This window comes from Salmo salar, chromosome 09 (genome assembly GCF_965601325.2).
Source record: "Salmo salar chromosome 09, fSalSal1, whole genome shotgun sequence".
Taxonomy (NCBI): Eukaryota; Metazoa; Chordata; class Actinopteri; order Salmoniformes; family Salmonidae; genus Salmo; species Salmo salar.
In genome coordinates this window covers 59,814,135-59,838,994 of record NC_138299.1, presented here as the reverse complement: position 1 = coordinate 59,838,994, position 24,860 = coordinate 59,814,135, and the positions used below count along the sequence as shown (strand labels likewise).

Here is a 24,860-nt window from a genome sequence, read left to right as displayed (position 1 = left end):
GTCTAAATAGCTAGCCCTGTGATGCCGGGCTATCTACTGAGAATATTGCAAAATGTGCTTTCACCGAAAAGCTATTTTAAAATCGGACATATCGAGTGCATAGAGGAGTTCTGTATCTATAATTCTTAAAATAATTGTTATGCTTTTTGTGAACGTTTATCGTGAGTAATTTAGTAAATTCACCGGCAGTGTTCGGTGGGAATGCTAGTCACATGCTAGTCACATGCTAATGTAAAAAGCTGGTTTTTGATATAAATATGAACTTGATTGAACAAAACATGCATGTATTGTATAACATAATGTCCTAGGGTTGTCATCTGATGAAGATCATCAAAGGTTAGTGCTGCATTTAGCTGTGGTTTGGGTTTATGTGACATTATATGCTAGCTTGAAAAATGGGTGTCTGATTATTTCTGGCTGGGTACTCTGCTGACATAATCTAATGTTTTGCTTTCGTTGTAAAGCCTTTTTGAAATCGGACAGTGTGGTTAGATTAACAAGAGTCTTGTCTTTAAAATGGTGTAAAATAGTCATATGTTTGAAAAATTGAAGTTTTTGCATTTTTGAGGTTTTTGAATAACGCGCCACGGGATTACACTGGCTGTTACGTAGGTGGGACGATTTGGTGCCACCTACCCTAGAGAGGTTAAAGCTTAGTCGCAAATGAGTCTTCCAAATGGACAATGTTCCAAGGACAACAAAGTCAAGGTATTGGAGTGGCCATCACAAAGCCCTGACCTCAATCCTATAGAAAATGTGTGGCCAGAACTGAAAAACCGTTTGCGAGCAAGGAGGCCTACAAACCCGACTCAGTTACACCAGCTCTGTCAGGAGGAATGGGCCAAAAATCACCCAACTTATTGTGGGATGCTTGTGGAAGGCTACCTGAAACGTTTGACCCAAGTTAAACAATTTAAAGTCAATGCTACCAAATACTAATTGAGTGTATGTAAACTTCTGACCCACTGGGAATGTGATGAAAGAAATAAAAGCTGAAATAAATCATTCTCTCTACTATTATTCTGACATTTCACATTCTTAAAGTAAAGTGGTGATCCTAACTGACCTAAAACGGGGATTTTTTACTAGGATTAAATGTCAGGAATTGTGAAAAACTGAGTTTAAATGTATTTGGCTAAGGTGTATGTAAACTTCCGACTTCAAATACATAAGTCAAATCAAACTTTACTGGTGTAGACCTTACAGTGAAATGCTTACTTACAAGCGCTTAACCTCTATGGGCTAGGTGGGACGCAAGCGTCCCACCCGTGGTGCACTCCATCAACAGCAGGTGCATTTCAAGAGCGGCAAATTTGAATCCCAATAAATGTCAAAATTCAAATTTTTCAAACATACAACTATTTTACACCCTTTGAAAGATAAACATCTCCTTAACCTCTATGGGCTAGGTGGGACGCTAGCGTCCCCCCCGTGGTGCACTCCATCAACAGCAGGTGCATTTCAAGAGCGGCAAATTTGAATCCAAATAAATGTCAAAATTCAAATTTTTCAAACATACAACTATTTTACACCCTTTGAAAGATAAACATCTCCTTAATCTAACCACGTTTTACGATTTCAAAAAGGTTTTACGGCGAAAGCATAAATTTAGAGTATGTTAGGACAGTACATTTACAAGAGTTGTGTGTAATGTTTTGTCAATTCAAAGACAGGGTCACCAAAACCATAAAACCAGCTAAAATGATGCACTAACCTTTTACAATCTCCATCAGATGACACTCCTAGGACATTATGTTAGACAATGCATGCATTTTTAGTTCTATCAAGTTCATATTTATATCCAAAAACAGCGTTTTACTATGGCATTGATGTTGAGGAAATCGTTTCCCTCCAATAACCGGCAGTCAAGTCAGCACCACAAATTAAATAATTAAAATTAGAAAACATTGGTAAAATATTATATTGTCATTTAAAGAATTATAGATTTACATCTCTTGAACGCAATCAACTTGCCAGATTTAAAAATAACCTTACTGGGAAATCACACTTTGCAATAATCTGAGCACTGCGCCCAGAAAAATACGCGTTGCGATACAGACTAGCCGTCATGTTGGGGAGATCTAAAATCGAAAATACTATGTAAATAATCCATTACCTTTGATTCTCTTCATCAGATGTCACTTCCAGGTATCACAGGTACTTAACCAACAATGCAGTTTTAAAAAGAAAAAGTTAAAAAAAAGAAAATAGATCATTTTTAGGGCCTTCCACTGACACCGCCTGGTATAGAGGTCCTGGATGGCAGGAAGCATTGCCCCAGTGATGTACTGGGCTGTAATCACTACACTCTGTAGTGGCTTGCGGTCGGAGGCCGAGCAGTTGCCATACCAGATAGTGATGCAACCAGTCAGAATGCTCTCGATGGTGCAGCTGTAGAACTTTTTGAGGATCTGAGGACCCATGACAAATCTTTTCAGTCTTCTGAGGGGGAATAGGCTTTGTCGTAAAGACACAACTGTCTTAGTGTGTTTGAACCACGTTAGTTTGTTGTTGACGTGGACATCAAGGAACTTGAAGCTCTCAACCTGCTCCGCTACAGCCCTGTCGATGAGAATGGGGGTGTGCTCGGTCCTCCTTTTCCTGTAGTCCACAATCATCTCCTTTGTCTTGATCACGTTGAGGGAGAGGTTGTTACCCTGGCACCACACGGCCAGGTCTTTGACCTCCTTCCTATAGGCTGTCTCATCATTGTCGGTGATCAGACCCACCCCTGTTGTGTCATCTGCAAACTTAATGATGGTGTTGCGGAGTCGTGCCTGGCCATACAGACATGAGTGAACAGGAAGTACAGGAGGGGACTGAGCACGCACCACTGAGGAGCCCCCGTGTTGAGAACCAGCGTGGTGGATGTGTTGTTACCTATCCGTACCACCTGGGGGTGGCCCGTCAGGAAGTCCAAGATCCAGTTGCAGAGGGAGGTGTTTAGTCCCAGGGTCCTTAGCTTAGTGATGATCTTTGAGGGCACTATAGTGTTGAACGCTGAGCTGTAGTCAATGAATAGCATTCTCACATAGGTGGGAAAGGGCAGTGTGGAGTACAATAGAGATTGCATCATCTGTGGATCTGTTGGGACGGTATGCAAATTGGAGTGGGTCCAGGGTTTCTGGGATAATGGTGCTGATGTGAGCCATGACCAGCCTTTCAAAGCACTTCATGGCTACAGACGTGAGTGCTATGTGTCGGTAGTCATTTAGGCAGGTTACCTTAGTGTTCTTGGGCACAGGGACATGTTGGTATTACAGACTGATTCAGGGACAGGTTGAACATGTTAGTGAAGACATTTGCCAGTTGGTCAGCGCATGCTCGGAGTACATGTCCTGGTAATCCGTCTGGCCCCGCGGCCTTGTGAATGTTGACCTATTTAAAGGTCTTACTCACATTGGCTACGGAGAGCGTGATTACACAGTCGTCCAGAACATCTGATGCTCTCATGCATGCTTCAGTGTTGCTTGCCTCGAAGCGATCATAGAAGTAATTTAGCTCATCTGGTAGGCTTGTGTCACTGGGTAGCTCGCGGCTGTGCTTCCCTTTATAGTCTGTAAAAGGTTGCAAGCCCTGCCACATCCGACAAGCGTCGGAGCTGGTGTAGTACGATTCAATTTTAGTCCTGTATTGACGCTTATATATATATATTTGACCAGGGACGTCACTAGAGATTCATGGATAGGGGGGCTAAGCCTCTTTTAGGGGGGTCTGGCATACTCCCTCCTGTCCGTTTACTGTTAGCTAGCAGTCTCAAGCCACAGAAGTAGCTAACGTTAACCAAAATGTTAGGTACAAGTAGGCCTAACGGTGCATGTACACTAGACAGCGGTAAATTGCCGCGTGACGCTTAGGCTGCTCATTGTAGTGCATGTACACTAGATAGCGGTAAATTTCCACGTGCCCCTTAGGCCGCCCATTCTGACTCGCTTATCGGCGTGCTGGCAGCATATAGCAGCACGTTCGATTGTGCGTCAAGAATTCAGCATAGCAAGTTTGTTTGAAGGTCTGGTTATTAAATGGGTACATATTACTATTGAACTATACTGTAAAACAGTCTAGTGACAAACAAACTTTGCTGCCCTGTTTCCAATTGTCCACATGGCTGGGAGAACCTATTCAAGTAAGTAAATACCTTTCGAAAATGTTTTTAAAAAACAATGTATTATTAGCTAATGTTGGGATTCGTTCCTTGTCAATCATTTGCTTTTCGGTGAAATTAGCATTCAGACAAATAACTTTAAGTAAATCAATCATTCATTTATTTATTAATGCAATTGCAGACAGAAGTTGACAACGGGAACATAGCACGCATGTTTCCGAGTAAGTTCTGCAAAATAGTAAAGGGTCCAAGTTATTTTATTATGCTTGCAGTCAACCCCTAGTGATGTCACTGCCTAAATCATTACCTTCTACTCATGAGACCAAGCCCATGCATACACAGCTATACAAACAATATCTAAAGGCGCAGCAGTAAATGTCCACTCCCCAAGCTGATTTATAGTGGTATGTCTGACTAGTCTCTTATCTCTTTCACTCCCCTGCAGGGTTCTGTGTCTATGAATCTCTTTTAGCCTTTAGGCGCTTTCTCACAGACACCCTGTTTTGACTGCAATAACTCACACATCTCTCAGACCGTTTCTTTATAAGAGGCAGAGACTATAAAAGAATAGTGGAACAATGTTAAACCTTATAATGAATATGTATTGTTAATCTGTAGTCTAGGACCATATAAATGTAGTGGGGGAAGGGTCTTATAGCCCTTCCCCTTCTATTAATACAACATAAGCATAATCAATTATTATAATACATTAAACATTTGGTGCAGCCCCAATCATGACCCCAAGGTGAACCCCTTCACTAACTAGCTACGGTTAAGACTAACTCAAATGAGCTGCTAAATGAGCTAGCTAGTTGACTAGCTTGCTATCTAGCCAACTTCACATACTGTATAGATAGGTAGCTGGTGATATTTAATTCACTTAGCTAACTTCATATTAGCTAGCTATCTTGATGTATTTATCACAGTAAAAAACAAACTCCAAATGCATTTGTAGGTAGCTAGCTAACAGCCATGGAGGAGGGTGAAAGGATAGCAGCCAACTGTCAAAGTGAGGGAATAGGCTATTCTGGATAGGGCAGGTACTTGTGTAGTTCCTGTCCCCAGAAGTGAGGACGGAGATAATAGTAACATATTATATTCAGTGTGGTGACTATAATGAAGTCTGGTTCTTGTGAGGTTTTCTGTCCTCAGATAAAGAGAGCTATGAAAGCCTGTCTACATATGAAGAGGTCCCAATGAAGATAAGTGGTTCTCAGTCCTGGTCCTGGGGACTCAAAGGGGTGCACATTTTTGTTTTGCCTTAGCACTGCACAGCTGATTCAAATGATCAACTCCTCATCAAGCTTCGAGTGGTATTTATGTATTCATTTGTGATGCTATCCTTGATATGATCCTGTTATTGTCACATGCGACACATGCACATATGTGTGCCCATGCATCTATCAATCCAATATTATCATGATTTGTTATCAGGGATATTATACTTTAGCAATCCACAATGATGATGTAAAAGTCTAATTCAGTTGTGTGAAGGATACCTGTGTCCTGCATAACTTCATGAGGATGGACACGAGGACAGGAGGGGATCTGCAGCTCGCCGCTGTGTGCCAGAGGAGAAGTCTGCTGCTCTGCAGGATGTTTCAAGGATGGGGTCCAACAACGCAGTAAGAGAGGCAATCCATGTGCGGGAGATCTTCACCTCCTACTTCCTTGAAGAGGGTGCTGTTCCCTGGCAACACCATAGACTACACTATGCACAACCAAAGGCTCTTTTAAGAGCCATTCACATTGCAATAAGAGTGTTCTTCCATTTACTTAGTTATGTCAACTGCAGTTATTCAATTCCCAGTTCATCTCCCTTTGATTTCTACTTCTCAGGTGAGGGTGCTGTTTAGGTACATTTTTTACATTTTTTTTTTACATTTTAGTCATTTAGCAGACGCTCTTATCCAGAGCGACTTACAAATTGGTGCATTCACCTATAATATCCAGTGGAACAACCACTTTACAATAGTGCATCTAAATCTTTTAAGGGGGGGGTTAGAAGGATTACTTTATCCTATCCCAGGTATTCCTTGAAGAGGTGGGGTTTCAGGTGTCTCCAGGTAAGGGTGTGATGTCTGTACAAAAACAAAACAGGCTCTTTTAAGAGTCACCCATGTTGAAAACATGTAGAACAATTAGACACCCTATAACCCACACACTTGTGTATCAATCTGATTTATGGATTGTGTTGTGCAGTAAGCAGGCTCAAGTGAATAACTGTGGCTCTTTCCACCTTCAACGAATAGGTAAGAGGGCCAACCATGGAGAATATTAAGACACTTCATTATTTCTATAACTACACTATATTGTTTGTCCTCGTGCGCCCAGTCATGTTCTTCAGCATTAAGTACCCTGCAGCCACTTAGTGTGGTGTGGACACCAGGTAAGGCCACACACAGATTCCTGTTGAACGGTGTCTCTTTAACTACCTTATTTTCTCAATAACAGTCTCTCTCCTTTACTTCATCCCTCTCTCCTCTTCTCCCTAAATCCTCTATAATATAATGTTTACATACCCTACACTACTCATCTCATATGTATATCCTGTACTCTATACCATCTACTGCATCTTGCTTATTCTTATTCATTCCTTTACACTTGTGTGTATAAGGCAGTTGTTGTGAAATTGTTAGATTACTTGTTTGATATTACTGCACGGTCGGAACTACAAGCACAAGCATTTTGCTACACTCGCATTAACATCTGCTAACCATGTGTATGTGACAAATACAATTTGATTTGATCTAGGTTATATCAGCTTTGTTCGGTTAACCCCTCCAGCATCTGAACTGGCTACATAGACGGCACTTGGTCAGGTCAACAGGAAGTATTATTAAAGAGATGCTTTACATTGAAATACAGATAGAGATGCAGTAGTCCCAGAGTTAATGATCCAAGGTCAGTTTTGCTTTTCACCTGATTATTATGATGACTAACAATGTTAGAATAAAAAATATAAACAAGGCTTAAACATGCTCTCTCTCCATCTGTCTCTCATCTGCAGATATGTTTTTATGTGAGAGAGGATGCCAACCCCCAGTCCCATCATCGCTAAAGCACCCCTAAAATAGGCCTATCGACGTCCCTGTATTTGACGCATATATATACTGCTCAAAAAAATAAAGGGAACACTTAAACAACACATCCTAGATCTGAATGAAAGAAATAATCTTATTAAATACTTTTTTCTTTACATAGTTGAATGTGCTGACAATAAAATCACACAAAAATAATCAATGGAAATCCAATTTATCAACCCATGGAGGTCTGGATTTGGAGTCACACTCAAAATTAAAGTGGAAAACCACACTACAGGCTGATCCAACTTTGACGTAATGTCCTTAAAACAAGTAAAAATGAGGCTCAGTAGTGTGTGTGGCCTCCACGTGCCTGTATGACCTCCCTACAACGCCTGGGCATGCTACTGATGAGGTGGCAATGGTCTCCTGAGGGATCTCCTCCCAGACCTGGATTAAAGCATCCGCCAACTCCTGGACAGTCTGTGGTGCAACGTGGCGTTGGTGGATGGAGCGAGACATGATGTCACAGATGTGCTCAATTGGATTCAGGTCTGGGGAACGGGCGGGCCAGTCCATAGCATCAATGCCTTCCTCTTGCAGGAACTGCTGACACACTCCAGCCACATGAGGTCTAGCATTGTCTTGCATTAGGAGGAACCCAGGGCCAACCGCACCAGCAGATGGTCTTACAAGGGGTCTGAGGATCTCATCTCGGTACCTAATGGCAGTCAGGCTACCTCTGGCGAGCACATGGAGGGCTGTGCGGCCCCCCAAAGAAATGCCACCCCACCCCATGACTGACCCACCGCCAAACCGGTCATGCTGGAGGATGTTGCAGGCAGCAGAACGTTCTCCACGGCGTCTCCAGACTCTGTCACATGTGCTCAGTGTGAACCTGCTTTCATCTGTGAAGAGCACAGGGCGCCAGTGGTGAATTTGCCAATGTTGGTGTTCTCTGGCAAATGCCAAACGTCCTGCACGGTGTTGGGCTGTAAGCACAACCCCCACCTGTGGACGTCGGGCCCTCATACCACCCTCATGGAGTCTGTTTCTGACCGTTTGAGCAAACACATGCACATTTGTGGCCTCCACGTCTCCTGATGTACTGGCCTGTCTCCTGGTAGCGCCTCCATGCTCTGGACACTACGCTGACAGACACAGCAAACCTTCTTACCACAGCTCGCATTGATGTGCCATCCTGGATGAGCTGCACTACCTGAGCCACTTGTGCGGGTTGTAGACTCCGTCTCATGCTACCACTAGAGTGAAAGCACCGCCAGCATTCAAAAGTGACCAAAACATCAGCCAGGAAGCATAGGAACTGAGAAGTGGTCTGTGGTCCCCACCTGCAGAACCACTCCTTTATTGGGCGTGTCTTGCTAATTGCCTATCATTTCCACCTGTTTTCTATTCCATTTGCACAACAGCATGTGAAATTTATTGTCAATCAGTGTTGCTTCCTAAGTGGACAGTTTGATTTCACAGAAGTGTGATTGACTTGGAGTTACATTGTGTTGTTTAAGTGTTCCCTTTATTTTTTTGAGCAGTGTATATATATATATATATTTGTTACTGCTCGACTAAAACAATCTTGGTCGATCAACAACCGACCAGTCGACTAATTGGCGTCAGCCCTAGATGAGTGCATGGTCAAATCAAAGGGCCGATCAGGATTCAAACAGTATATAAAAGGGAAGCCAACTCGGTCAATATTTTAAATGAGGGTCATTGCTTCATCTGACACAGGCTACACTTTAGATTTCAATGTTTACACCGGCAGTCGGGATGGTCGTGTGGTTGAGGAATTAGTTGTGCCATATGCAAACCAGGATTATAATGTTTGGTTTGACAACTTTTATACACGTTCGTAAGTAGACAGAGAACAGGGGTTCAATGCATGTGGAACTTGTAGTGTAAACTGGAAACAGTTTCCTGATGCATTTAAGACTTTAAAAAGTGGGATATGGGTTGGTGTAGGATAGGGGGCAATGTATTGGCCATACAGTGGAGAGACACAATGCAAATGATTCCACAAATGATGGTGTTTGGAATAGGAAAGTGGTCCACCAGCCTGGTGTAATCCACGATTACATGTCATGTCTGATCAGGTGATCAACTCCTACAATGTTTTGCAGAAGACCTAGAAGTGGTGGAGAACACTTTCTTGCCACTGTGTTGACATTGCAGTTGTCAACAGTTACCTTTTGTTCCAGGAATGGCAGTGTAATCACGCAGCACCTGGCAAGGAAAATGGGCAAACTGGTTACTAAACAGATTACATTCAGAGAGAACCTTGCTCGTCAGTTAGGAGTATTGATGTTAATGACAGGTATCCATCTTTTGACAGACCTTTGTCTGTGAAAACTGTAAACTCATCTTTTCAAACATGGCACATGCCTAGTCTACAGGCCCCCACTATATATTGTTGACTGTTTTACAAGAAAGACAGAAAGGAGAACAGGACCCAGTTTGGTTGTGTGGCACCTGAATGTCAGGGCAAACAGTTTCCCTTTCCTGCATGTCCCCTCTCTCTTGCATATTTTCCCTTTCTTATCCAAGACATCTTGCATGCCAGCCTCCCTTTATGTTGTAAATTGTAATGACTGTAAAGTTATGTTGTGCTTTTGGAATTGTTCCCATTCTGACACTTTATGTAATAGTCTATATGGTAGTTGAATGTAGAAATTGAAGTTGTAAAAAATAATATTTTTGTTATGTGCCATATTTGTTTCATATTTTATAATTGCAGTAAGATTTTGATGAAGGTAGCCCTGAAATGAATGTTGCATAATGTTAAGGTTATGATAGCGATTTAAATATGTCTTCATTTTCAGGTTTGAAAGAGACAATGTATTCCCCTAAAATTATTATTTCAATAAAGTTCTTGTTTAACTAATATTATATCACTTGTTTATGTCTTTCCTTATCATATGTAAGACTCAATGCTATTTGTAATTTGTTTTGGTGAAGATATGCGTTTAATATACTATCCAGTCACAGAACATTCCATAGAATTTGAGAAAAATTACAATTGGTTATTTAAATGTCTGTAACCCATTCACAGTAAAACGCACTTCTATTCTGATTTCAGATTACCAATCCTTACAAAATAAGGAAGACTCGTTATGTTCCAAGTTTTTCTCTATCATTATTATAAACTTTTGTAAATGGCAGTTGATTAGGGGAAAAGCATTGACTTTCGTATAAGATACACATTTTCACAGGTTGTTTTTCATGACTGAATACAATTTGATTGATGTGGTGCTATTGTATGTCATAATTTTTTTATTTAACCTTTATTTAACTAGGCAAGTCAGTTAAGAACCAATTCTTATTTATAATGACGGCCAACACCGGACCAATTGTGCGCCACCTTTTGGGACTCCCAATCACAACCAGTTGTGATACAGCCTGGATTCGAACCAGGGTGTCTGTAGTGATGCCTCTAGCACTGAAACACAGCGCCTTAGACCGCTGTGTCACTCTGGAGCCCAGCTGTTTCTCAGCTTTTAAAATATGTATAATGTTTTCATATGAGATTTGACACAAGCAAATGTTTCTCATCCAGTAAGAAATGTAACATTCCGCCAGGCAGGAAAGGATTTTGAGGGTGAGATTGGCTCACTGCCAACAATGCAGACTCTGATAGATGGTGAGCCAGTGGCGACTATTGATCGATATAAATATCTTGGCACTTTCCTTGACAGCAAACTGACTTTTTTGGACAATGTGTATGTTATCTGTTGAAAGGGAAATCAGCGCTTGTTCTTCCAGAGGAAACTGCGGTTTAAGGGTGGACATTGAATCCATTTTAACATTCAGTGTGATCTGCTGTTTTGGAAATCTAAACTTAAAGAGTAAGAACAGGCTGGGTAACATTGTGAAACAAATTAGCAGGATCATTGGTATGAACTTAAATGACCTTTCTCACCTGTATCAGACACGAGTCAAATGTAAGGCGCAATCCATTCTGAGGGAATGTGGCGGACATTACATTTTGTCAGCTGGTTATTGTCAGTCTCACGGTAATTGACCTTATATTAACATAAACATGTTTGCGTCTACAGGCCTCCATGCATAGGCTACAAGCCTCTGGTGTGCGCCTTTGGAATATCTACATTTTAAAAAGTCGAATGAATCCATTACATCACATTAAATCCATTATTTTAGGCAGGTCTAAAGAAACATTATGACATTAAGAAAATGTATTTTAGAAGAACCGAATATGAGTCGGCCTACTGTATATTATCTGGCTATGTGCGATGCCATCGGCTGTAGGTTAGTTCATTTAGCAGACAAGGTATGCTAATAAATCCTGTGCCATTACTTTATTGTATATGATTTTAGAGTAAGAATATAATTGTACTTAGCTGAATAAAATAGAAAGGATATTTTTCCTATTCTGGAGCGAGTCCGCAAATGAAGTGACTATGTTGAGCGTCAAAGTGATCATTTGAAACAGGTTCCATACGCTACATTTAGAGTTATTTGGCAAATGCAGTTGTGAAATATACAAACCTTAGAATGTCTTAGAAATAAAATCATTACGGACTGCATGATGTGACTATAGGCTATTGACTAAGTCAAAAAATGTTTGCACTCTGTTCCTTGCCTCAGGCTACACACGCTGTACTCTTATCAAGTGATCAAATTTTCACACATCAGAATATTCTCAAATTAATCTTGTCTTCAATAATATGTAAAATTTGTTTAGATTTATAATGGCCCATTATAAAATGGGCAGGAACAGGACTGGGGAAAGATACATACAATACAGTTGAAGTCGGAAGTTTACATACACTTATGTTGGAGTCATTAAAACTGTTTTTTCAACCACTCCACAAATGTCTTGTTAACAAACTATAGTTTTGGCAAGTCGGTTAGGACATCTACTTTGTGCATGACACAAGTAATTTTTCCAACAATTGTTTACAGACAGATTATTTCACTTATCATTCACTGTATCACAATTCCAGTGGGTCAGAAGTTTACATACACTAAATTGACTGTGCCTTTAAACAGCTTGGAAATTCCAGAAAATAATGTAATGGCTTTAGAAGCTTCTGATAGGCTAATTGACATCATTTGAGTCAATTGGAGGTGTACCTGTGGATGTATTTCAAGGTCTACCTTCAAACTCAGTGCCTCTTTGCTTGACATCATGAGAAAAATCAAAAGAAATCAGCCAAGACCTCAGAAAAACAATTGTAGTCCTCCACAAGTCTGGTTCATCCTTGGAAGCAATTTCCAAATGCCTGAAGGTACCACGTTCATCTGAACAAAAAAATAGTACGCAAGTGTAAACACCATGGGACCATGCAGCCGTCATACTGCTCAGGAAGGAGACGTGTTCTGTTTCCTAGAGATGAACGTACTTTGGTGCTAAAAGTGCAAATCAATCCCAGAACAACAGCAAAGGACCTTGTGAAGATGCTGGAGGAAACAGGTACCAAAGTATCTATATCCACAGTAAAACAAGTTCTATATTGACATAACCTGAAAGGCCGCTCGGCAAGGAAGAAGCCACTGCTCTAAAACCACCATATAAAAGCCAGACTACAGTTTACAACTGCACAGGGGGACAAAGATCGTACTTTTTGGAGAAATGTCCTCTGGTCTGATGAAACAACAATAGAAGTGTTTGGCCATAATGACCATCATTATGTTTGGAGAAAAAAGGGGGAGGCTTGCAAGCCAAAGAACACCATCCCTACCGTTAAGCACGGAGGTGGCCGCATCATGTTGTGGGGGTGCTTTGCTGCAGGAGGGACTGGTGCATTTCACAAACTAGAATTATTTGGCTATATTGAAGCAACATCTCAAGACATCAGTCAGGAAGTTGAAGCTTGGTTGCAAATGGGTCTTCCAAATGGACAATGACCACAAGCATACTTCCAAATTTGTGGCAAAATGGCTTAAGGACAACAAAGTCAAGGTATTGGAGTGACCATCACAAAGCCCTGACCTCAATCCTATAGAAAATGCGTGGGCAGAACTGAAAAAGCGTTTGCGAGCAAGGAGGCCTACAAACCTGACTCAGTTACACCAGCTCTGTCAGGAGGAATGGGCCAAAATTCACCCAACTTATTGTGGGAAGCTTGTGGAAGGCTACCCAAAACGTTTGACCCAAGTTAAACAATTTAAAGGCAATGCTACCAAATACTAATTGAGTGTATGTAAACTTCTGACCCACTGGGAATGTGATGAAAGAAATAAAAGCTGAAATAAATAATTCTCTCTACTATTATTCTGACATTTCACATTCTTAAAATAAAGTGGTCATCCTAACTGACCTAATACAGGACATTTTTACAAGGATTACATTTCAGGAATTGTGAAAAACTGAGTTTAAATGTATTTGGCTAAGGTGTATGTAAACTTCCGACTTCAACTGTATCATCCGTATATGCACTCGAATAGCGAATGGAGGCCGCTTTCCCGCAGTTTGATCTTAAATTATGCATGGTAGGCTACTCCAGCTTTACAGCGGAGCAGATGACAAATAAATATAGTAGTAGTTGCAGCAATCAAAACTGTGCTTTCACACCGGATTGCATATAAAAATGTCTGGGCTTACAAGAGCACTTGTTTCAATTCACGCATCAACCACTGTTTGAGGAGCATTTCAGCCTCTCACTGCTCAACAGGTGATATTCCACCCAAACTCTGTATAACATGGGCTCTCCAACCCTGTTCCTGCAGTGCTTCATTTGAGAAACTAAGTGTAATCAGTTCGGAAACATTGATAGTAACATGTTTTCACAACAAAACATATTTAATTAAACTGTTGTCAGTCCCTATCTCTGTGCGCTTGAGAAAGGAATGAAGGAGAGAGAGGAGATGGAAATGCACATTGGTGAGATATTTTGTAGCTAAAAGGGAATGTCAGCCTATTTAATAATTATGCAAATATATAAACAAAAACTGTAAGACGCCCTGAACAATCAAAGAACCAACAGCATCACCTAGGCCTATACATTCACTCCCAGATTAATGGATAATACATTTGGAGTGTAACAGACAGTTGTCCATGCAGTATACATAATAATACAGTCCACACTCAAAGGCGATTACTAGAATTAAGTTGTAGAGTATAGGCTAAACAAATTATACCAAAGTCATCTTAAATCTCTGTTTTTTTTTATTAACGTTTTTCTGCTGTGCATAATATGCGGTAGGCTATGTATTGTATAACGGCAAAATCATTATTTTAATGTCGTTTTTTTGGCTTTGAAACAAGATCCACAATGACCGTGTTTTCCACTCAATTTCAACCTGTTTAACTTCTTTTTTCAAATTGATCATCACAGTGAGGTAAGTTTTAAAAGCATGATGTTGTTTTGATAAGTGTTTGATGTGATTTTTGATTTCATTTGCATTGATGTCAGAGTGGTTAGAAGGACAATAGAGCAGAGTACCAGGCCATTAGCAACCTGACGGTCATTAACGAGTTGGGTACTGCATAAGAGGAGATTACAGTGATTTGACTGGGGTCATGACTCATGCAACAGCCCTCTCTCAGCATCCCAGCTCATCACCCGTCTAACACCATCCCTACCGTGAAGAATGGTGGTGGCAGCATCACACTATGTGGATGCTTTTCAGCGGCAGGGACTGGGAGACTGGTAAGGATAGAGGGAACAATGAATGGAGGCAAATACAGGCAAATCCTTGATGGGGAACCTGCTTCAAGAGACCTTAGACTGGGGCGAAGATTTACGTTCCAACAGGATAATGACCACAAGCATTCAGCCAAAGCAAGGCTGGAAAATCTTCAGAACCAGAATGTGAAAGTCCTCTAGCGGTTGGGCCACCTCTAGTGGCCCAGACTTGAATCCCATTGAAAATCTGTGTAAAGACTTGAAGATTGCTGTTCACCTCAGCTGCCCATTAACAGAGCTTGAGAAAATCTGAAAGGAAGAATGGGAGAAAATCCCCAAATCCAGATGTGCAAAGCTGATACTGATATCCCCAAGATGACTCAAAGCTTTAAGCAAATGTCGCCATTTGCATGACAATCTTTATCCAAAATTCTATAAACATCACAGCCCTAGTTTCTAGCGAATAGGCTCTGTTATAATTTACATTTCTTCCAATTAGGGTTGTGCGATGTCAACCTTTCTCCTATCGAGATAAAGTACCGATAAAGCACAGTGACATACGATAGTACAAAAAATACAAAATAAAAGACTGCTAAAAAGGACCACTAGCTAGAGCTCGAATGCTACTACGGGAGGGATGAGAGGAATCCTGACAAAATACATTTGAGCCAAATATTTTATTTTCTAGCCTATTCCTCTCTGTTAGAGGTGTGGCATGAAATAGGTGTGTGTGTCGACTCGGAAGTGACAGTTAATACGCACAAAAAAAATTATTTCTCTCAAATTTTGTGCACAAATTAGTTTACATTCCTGTTAGTGAGAATTTCTCTTTTGCCAGATAATTCATCCATCTGACAGGTGTGGCATATCAAGAAGACCGATTAAACAGCATGATCATTACACAGGTACACCTTGTGCTGTGGACAATAAAAGGCACTCTAAAAAGACAACACAATGCCACAGATGTCTCAAGTTTTGAGGGAGTGTGCAACTGGCATGCTGATGGCAGGAATGTCCACCAGAGCTGTTGATATAGAATTGTATGTTAATTTCTTTACCATAAGCTCCCTCTGTTGTTTTAGAGAATTTAGCCAGTAGGTCCAACCAGACTAAAAACCGCAGACAACTTGTAACCAAGCCAGCCCAGGACCTCCAAATACGGCTTTTTCACCTGCAGGATCGTCTCAGACCAGCCACCCGGACAGTTGATGAAACTGAGGAGTATTTGTCTGTAATAAAGCCCTTTAGTTGGGAAAAACTCACTCTGATTGGCTGGGCCTGGCTCCCCAGTGGGTGTGAAATCTATAGATTAAGGCCTAATTTATTTATTTCAGTTGACTGATTTTCTTAAATGAACTGTAACTCAGTAAAATCTTGAAATTGTTGCATGTAGGCGTTTATATTTTTTGTTCAGTATATCATGTGGGGAGGTCAAAATAATGAAAAACTATTTACCAAAACTATTAATTTTAAAATACTTTGCCATTATCATTCACTGGTTTTTCTAACATAATGGGGGTCCCTGGGTCGCCTGTTGCCTGGGCGGGGATTCCTGGGCAAGGAAAGGTTGATGGCCCCTGCAATAGCTGAAAAATAGTATGGCACAGAGCAACAAAATATTGCTTATTTCATGTTAAGCCAATGACTTGGGGGGGAATAACCTCATACCTAATGCACAGTATAAGTCCACAACTTTCCCCTACATAAAATACATAGCTGTGTTTCCTTTTCATAATTCATACTGTAGGCTTAACACTCATCTCTGATTTGGGGGCCAATTCTCCATGGTCAGAAATAGCAGACACTAAAAAGACGAGAGCAAGGCCTCCCGAGTGGCGCAGTGGTCCAAGGTACTGCATCGCAGTGTTAGCTGTTAGCCACTCTAGCGACTCCTGTGGTGGGTGTATGCCATTTCCTCCAAAATATTGGTGCAGCTGACTTTTGGGTTCAGCGGGCTGTGCGGCTCGGCTCGGTTGTGTTTCAGAGGACGCACGGTTCTCGACCTTCGTCTCTCCCGAGTCCATACGGGACATGCAGCGATGGGACAAGACTGTAACTACCAATTGGATACCACAAAATTGGTGGTTAAAAGAAATTACAAAAAGAGATGAGAGCAGCAGAGTCAGAGTGCAGGAGTAAAGCAGATTAACCAGGTTCATTTGAAGTCTCAATATGCTGCATGGTAATGTGAAAATGTAAATTTAGTCAGAGCCATTATGTATCACATGTAAATTTGTGAATAAATGAGAAGAAGTTATGAAAGGCCAGACTGCAAAGCTACTCATACACGATGTGAGCCAGTTTCCTTAATGAAAGCCCTATACCCCATATCTGAGAACAGGGGAACATACCATTTTTTTGTGACAGATCAGGTGAAATAGCTACCAAATTGGATTTCATGACGAAAATGTCATAATAGCACGCACAATGTAGTGGATTCGGCTACATTGTGCCAATGGCATCAATATTCTCCAAATATCAAATTTTCAGTTAGCTACTGGTGACATTATTTACAAGATTTAAAAAGCAGCCATGGTCATTAACTAAAGAAACAAGAAAACATATTAGGCAAAACAATAACGGAACTGAGCACATAAAAGGTCACCCCGTATTATATTTCAGAAAAGTTCCAAAGATTATAAGGCCTTTGGGAGGACGCTTGTCAACTGTACTCAAATGCATTGTAAAACATATGCTAAAGGATATCAATAGTCATTGTACAATAATGGTTACACTATTCAATCTACATCAATTTGTGAATAAAATACAAGTGACGCGGACACTTGCTTGGTCACTGTCGGTCACTGTCGTTGAGATTTTCACATGTTGTTTCTGTCAGCAATATACTGTACCTGCTGTAATCAAGTCGTCCTCGAAATGAGTCTAAAACAACGTGCATTCATTCATTCTTATTGAGAATACAGCCATAAATACAGAAGTCGGTAAAACGCTCCAGACATAGCCTAGTACACAACAGTGAGAGCAGAGCAGACAAGAGGTAGCTTAATGTAATACTGTAACAAAATCAATACAATTTAGACCTTACCTCTATACTGCAAGAGAAACATTGTCCACAGTCCCGTACAGCAGAGGATGGTGAGCGCTCGTCGCCTACTGAACGCGAATGTATAGAATATAAATCCGTTGGATTGAGAGAAAAGGAATTTGTTCTTCAGTCTGCTCGGTTGGGCAGACTGGGCTGCGGTGCGAGAATGAAGGAGGGTCTTGCCGTTCGAGGAGCCTCGCGCTCACATGAACCACATGCCCGAATTCATGTAGCCGATGTTTACAAGTTAATAAAGTATAGCCTGCCAGTCGCGACGTGCAAGGGAGTAAGTAGTACTCAGAGTTGTAACGAGATTCAGTGATTTGCTCAAGAAGGTGTCAGTCCCGATTACCCACAGCTGACAAACTACTGTACACTTTGTTGGTGTCCGCAAACCAGTGAAAGGGACTCTGCAGGGCCACTGAATAATCATCATAGGTTCTGATATGGATAGGTTTTGTTGTTGGAGCCTAACCCTGATGTATATTTGCAAATGGATGCATTTTCATTATGGCGTAGGTGTTGTGATCAGGGCCTAAAATTAACTTTTCGGTCCACCAGCCACTCAGATTCTTTACCAGCCCAAAAATACTTTGCTAAAATTAATCCAACAAAACACAAAAAAAATGGATGAGCATTCACCATAAAATCACCAGTGTTAAATGTGCAGTGTCAAAAGTGATTGACACCCTTAGATTTGATGGAAAAACATGCAAGTGTCAAACGACCCCTTAGTGTAGGAGTTGATTACCGTAGTTGAATGCCAGGTGTAATTTTTTACTCTAATTAGTGTAAGAAACATAACTCCGCCCACCAATTTTATTTGATGCCTTCAAGATTTCCTTTCTCATCAATGCTATTTGTTTTTATTATGGATCTCCAAGGCAGCAAAATTAAGGCTGTTACACAATATCTAAAACATTACAATACATTCACAGATTTCACAACAGACTGTGTGCCCTCATGCTCCTACTCCACCACTACCACATATCTACAATAGAAAATACATGTGTACATAGTGCGTATGTTATCACGTGTGTATGCATAAAGTAAGGATATATACAGTTGAAGTCGGAAGTTTTCATACACCTTAGCCAAATACATTTCAACTCAGTTTTTCACAATTTCTGACATTTAATCCTAATAAAAATTCCCTCTCTTCGGTCAGTTAGGATCACCGCTTTATTTTAAGAGTGTGAAATGTCGAAAAAATAGTAGAGAGAATGATTTATTTCAGCTTTTTTATTTCTTTAATCACATTCCCAGTGGGTCAGAAGTTTACATACACACAATTAGTATTTGGTAGCATTGGCATTGCCTTGTTCAACTTGGGTGAAATGTTTCAGGTTGCCTTCCACAAGCTTCCCACAATAAGTTGGGTGAATTTTTGCCCATTCCTCCTGACAGAGCTAGTGTAAATGAGTCAGGTTTGTAGGCCTCCTTGCTCGCACACACTTTTTCAGTTCTGCCCACAAATTTTTATGGGATTGAGGTCAGGGCTTTTTGTTGGCCACTCCAATACCTTTACTTTGTTGTCCTTAAGCCGTTTTGCCAAAACTTTGGAAGTTTGCTTGGGGTCATTGTCCATTTGGAAGACCCATTTGCCACCAAGCTTTAACTTCCTGACTGATATCTTGAGATGTTGCTTCAATATATCTACATCATTTTCCTCCCTCATGATGCCATCTATTTTGTGAAGTGCACCAGTCCCTCCTGCAACAAAGCACCCCCACAACATGATGCTGCCACCCCGGTGCCTCACGTTTGGGATGGTGTTCTTCGGCTTGCAAACATCCCCCTTTTTCCTATGGCAGTCAAAACCCCGAGACCGATTGAAACAGGAAGTGGAATTCAGAATTGTGGACTCGACTTCTCATCTTTCCCTATTAATCACACCGTTAACAATGACTTCTCATCTTTCCCTATTAATCACACCGTTAACAATGGTTCAGTGAGCACTTCCTATTGCTTCCACTAGATGTCGCCAGTCTTTTCACAGTGGTTTGAGCCTTATACAGTCGAAACTCAGTGAATGAGACGCGTTGGAAATTGGTCACAGGGGATGGGCCATCACCATTATGACGCCGGCGGCCATGTCTACCCCCACCTTTGGAAACGGTTTGAAACAATGGAATCATCCCCCTCGAATCTTATTGGCTCTCTTGGTGTTACAGGCCCTGAAGATTAATGTTTTACAACGTTTGACATGTTTGAACGAACCTAAATGGGAAAAAAAACGTTTTATTTCGAAACGGCTGTGCCGCGCCCGGCAGAGTATTTGGATACAGCATTCAGACGCGCTAACAACAGAAAGCTAATGGAACATAAATGATGGACTTTTTCGACCGAAAATACATCTGTTGTGGACCTGGGATTCCTGGAAGTGCTTTCTGATGAAGACAACTAAAGGTAGGCGATTATTGACAATATTATACAAGATGAGATGTGACATGCGATTGTTCCAAGATGGCGCCGAGCTCGGTTTATTAGCTCATTTTCTGTGTATCGCATCTCCTTTTATCGCAAAGTGTGATTACCCAGTAAAGTTAATTTAAAATCTGGTATGACAGGTGTTCTCAAGAGATATTCATCTATAAATGTTAGATTGACAATATAAATTTAAAAAATCGTTTTCGAATAGTAATAAATGGAATTATGCGCTGTTTCCCGGGACGCATTTGAGGGGAAAATAGTCAGTCAACGTTACGGGGTAATTTTTTTTTTTTTAATTATGATTTTTTTTTATGCTAATTGGCGATATGATTTTTCGCTGGATTTTGATCCCGCTAACGGGATCAGACGCTGAAGAGGTTAATTTAATTATTTCTGCAATTTCAAGTCAGTGACTGGCTTGCTAGCTAATGCAACATCAGGGTGAGTTTTCCCATGCATGATGTGGCCATTTTCTTTGTAATTTCAGTTTCTCTGGCTGTCTTCTTTTGGTAATTTGTCTGCTAAATTTTGTTGGTTCATTTTAGTTGGCTGTTCATTTACAATGTTAACACTCCACTGGCTTCCAGTTGAAGCTCGTATCTGCTACAAGACCATGGTGCTTGCCTACGGAGCTGTGAGGGGAACGGCACCTCCGTACCTTCAGGCTCTGATCAGTCCCTACACCCAAAGAAGGGCACTGCGTTCATCCACCTCTGGCCTGCTCGCCTCCCTACCACTGCGGAAGCACAGTTCCCGCTCAGCCCAGTCAAAACTGTTCGCTGCTCTGGCACCCCAATGGTGGAACAAGCTCCCTCACGACGCCAGGACAGCGGAGTCAATCACCACCTTCTGGAGACACCTGAAACCCCACCTCTTTAAGGAATACCTGGGATAGGATTAAGTAATCCTTCTAACCCTATTGTAAAGTGGTTGTTCCACTGGATATCATAAGGTGAATGTACCAATTTGTAAGTCGCTCTGGATAAGAGCGTCTGCTAAATGACGTAAATGTTAACTAATCATTCAGTGGGGGGCTGTGACAAAGTGTACATTGCTTGCATTTCATTGTTTGACAAAAGGTAGCTAAGTCTTTAGCCAGTAAGCAAGTTAGGACTTTGATGGTGAACTTGTGGGTATTGATTGCACGGGGGTGTTGGAACAGCCGTTGGTGGCTGTACCGTTTGAAGAGAAAGCCATAACGGTAACGTGAACTAACTCACTTTTGTACATCGTGCTGGTCCGTAGAATTGACCTTATTTGAGCACCCAAAAAACGTAATACTTCCAGATCAACTGTAATATCAATACCGCTGTAAAGCACAATTTCTCCCCTTTCCCACAAAATCAATGACGAGGCCTTTATGATGCCCATCTCTGCATGATTCAAGAAGGCAATGAGCTCCGTCGGGTCTTTTTAAAAATGGCGGGTGGGGAAGTGAAACCTATTGTGTGATAGCGAGAAGGAGAGATGTCGTGTGGGGAAACGGCTTTTTTCACTCACTGTCCAACTTATCGCCTCTAAAATGTAAATAAAACACTAAAGAGTTTGTATAATGTGTCATTACATACCTATTTAAAGGTTTGTGTCAAATTTGAATCACTTTAGCACCGCCCTAAACCTGATCTTCAGAAGTAAACAGCGGCTTTTGAGAGTCATGATAGCTTGCAGTGATGACGCAAAAATGACTAGGTATACCCTGTCCCTTTCTTGTTTTTAAACTGTGAGAGAAGTGCTGCACCTGGTGGAGAGGCTGTAAGACAGAATTAGTTGCTTTATGCATGCTGTACGTTACGCATGACACGTCACGATGTAACGTACAGCGTCGGAGGGGTCAGTTTTTTTCAACTTTTCTCCAATATTATAGAGCCATTACCATGTCAATCTATGCTTGAATAGAAACATAATTCACACCCCAGATTTTGATGTCAACACAGTCGCTACAGTCCCATTAGTTTTCTATGCAGCCTCGTTTGAATGTCACGGTTGCGCACATTTGTACGGAATGGGGTTAGCGTTCGTCACCTGTAACATTAGCTAGCGACGAGGAAACATTAGGAAATCAATTCGATGGAAATGGAGCCATGTCCCAAAATATGTCTTCTTTCTAATGTGCTAATTTGTGCCATGTGCATGCTCTTCGCCTCACCCTCGTGAGTTGGCAGCTCTCCACTGCTTTTGTTGACAATATTGCGGTAGATCAGTGCGTGTTGCTGCATGGACGGAAACAGACATTGGCAGAGCTTTTCCACTGACCTTCATATAAAGTTGTTAGACTTAAAGATTTGTTGCCTTGCTATGTTAATTAATCAGTTCTTAATCCGTCCACTTTCTATAGTCATACAGTAGGGTGGTAATAGCCTAACATAAACATTAGTCAATTCACCAACGAGAATCAAAGCATTTAAATTAATGGTAGACCTAGGCTAAGTCCTAGAAGGGAGTTTGATGGATTCTGCCAGGGATGGAGTTTTGAAACAAGGTCACATATATGAACCCTCATTGCTGCTTTATTTGAAATGAGTTGTTTTGACTATTGTAGTTATTCTTGTAAATGTAATTAGTTCACAGTACTGAACTAATTTGTCTGTTTGAGTGAAGTTGGCGGGAGGCCAATTTGAATCACAAATCAGTTTTTGAATATTGTTGTGCTGTAGAGTTCATCTCATACAGTTATGGTTTACATGTTCATGTTAGCCTATCTTCCAAAACTCATCAACAGAACTTGACTTGTTTGAATATTGAACCAATGTATCTTTCTCTCTTCTCAGATCCAACAATGCTGATCAAAGTGAAGTTGAAGAGTGTACAAAAATGTCAAACTCACTGACCTGAAGCTAATTCACCTCTTGAATTAAGGTAAGCTTTGAAGTTGGACATTCAAATTGAATTGTCTTTTACCACTGTAGTTATAAAATATTAATTTCTCAGTTAAAGGGTATTTTTTTTTGTTTCTCTTGAGTCAATGTGGTTTCATATGATTGTGAGTTTCACAGCCATCATAATGTTAAATGGGAACTTCACCTATTTGAATTTAGGGTGGCCATATTTTTCACTTCATATGCAGTATTTATTTTATTTTGTAGCCTATTCCTCTCTGTTAGAGGTATGGCATGAAATAGGTATGTGTGGGTGTCAACTCGGAAGTGACAGTTAATACACACAAAAAGCTAATTTCTCTCAAATGTTGTGCACAAATTAGTTTACATTCCTGTTAGTGAGAATTTCTCTTTTGCCAAGATAATCCATCCATCTGACAGGTGTGGCATATCAAAAAGCCCGATTAAACAGCACAATCATTACACAGGTGCACCTTGTGCTAGGGGCAATAAAAGGCCACTGGATGTATTATACATTAGAATTGCATTGGGGGCATACTTATTTCACTGTACAGCCTTACCTATGGATTGTGGATCAATGACATGGGGTATCAGTCTAGTCGGTGACACCCAGAGAACATTAGAGTCGTAGCTGTTATTGCGGGACTCTGAAACAACTGTGAATTGAACCACATTTATTGTCAACCTATGCGTATTGAACACAATTCGCGAGGAAAAACAATACTGTGTCGATGTTTTAGAGACTGAGGACAAACATGAGGGGGACGTTGGTAAAAAATATCTTGGGTATTGAGTAGACTGATAACCCATTTAATTGATCCCCAATCCTTAAATAAAGCTGTACAGTGCAATATGAATGTCAATATACACAATAGGCTGACTGGGGAGGTGATTTCACAGTCCCACGATAAGAGCTACAATTCTAATATTTGCGTAAACTCTTCAGTTGTGTTCTGTGGGTGTCACTGAGTAGACTGATACCCCATTTCACTTCTTCCCATTCCAACCTTGTTTAACATGATCTAGTCTAAATATGGCATGATTCCACCAATTGTAACCTTCTGCTTCACTTTCAAAGAGGTACTTTTATTTTGAAGGCAATCCGCAACTTCCACTATTGTGCCTAATCCTTATTGTGGCTAGCTTCACAACACATCGTCCGGTCCGATCGAACCTCACTAGCCAGATGAAGCCAGCTGGCTACTTATAACGTTAGCTTAGGGAAACAGGGTTAAAGAGCTGGCTAGCTATTTATTGTCATGAATTGAAGTTCAATTTCATTAGGCGAACAACAAGTGGCTACCTAGCTAATACTTACTCACAAGGATTCCTAAATCATAGCTAAGAATAATGAAAATGACTGCAGTTTCTACTGGTCATTGTTTTCAGGCTGGTTGTATTGGTGCTAGCTAGATACCAAGCTAAAACTAGCTAGCTACCCCAGAAGTTGCGGTCGAACAAATAATGCTTTATTACCAACACGGTATTGTAAACACATTGTTCGTGGCTGGTGTTTGCTTGTTTGCAGACTTTTTTTGTACAGCTTTGACAGTGCTACTGGTAGTAGTGGTGGCGCTTGGCTTGCATGTGCAAATTCAGAACACACAGCGTTCTATAATAGAACTGTGTTATTTGATGTGTCAAATTAAAGCTTACTGTATTTAACACATCAAATAGTGGTTATTTTACGTATCTTTTTTGACACGCAAAGACCCAAATGGCATTCCATGGTATGTCATGAAGCTAATAGCAGTGATGCTATTACTTTGTAACTCCGGTAGAGCAACATCTGAAAAATAGCGCACTTGGTAA

The 24,860-nt window shown here is 40.9% G+C and overlaps 1 protein-coding gene across 1 annotated transcript in view; it reads right to left on the bottom strand.

Moving 5' to 3' along the window:
* The window catches only part of LOC106611501 (ecto-NOX disulfide-thiol exchanger 2), a 284,053-nt gene extending 265,911 nt beyond the window's left edge, over positions 1-18,142 (bottom strand). Inside the window, exon 1 of the mRNA XM_014211765.3 lies at positions 17,779-18,142. Coding sequence (XP_014067240.1) covers positions 17,779-17,800 — 22 coding nt within the window. The 5' untranslated portion in view covers positions 17,801-18,142. The remainder of the gene's footprint in view (positions 1-17,778) is intronic.
* Positions 18,143-24,860: the final 6,718 nt, after the last annotated feature.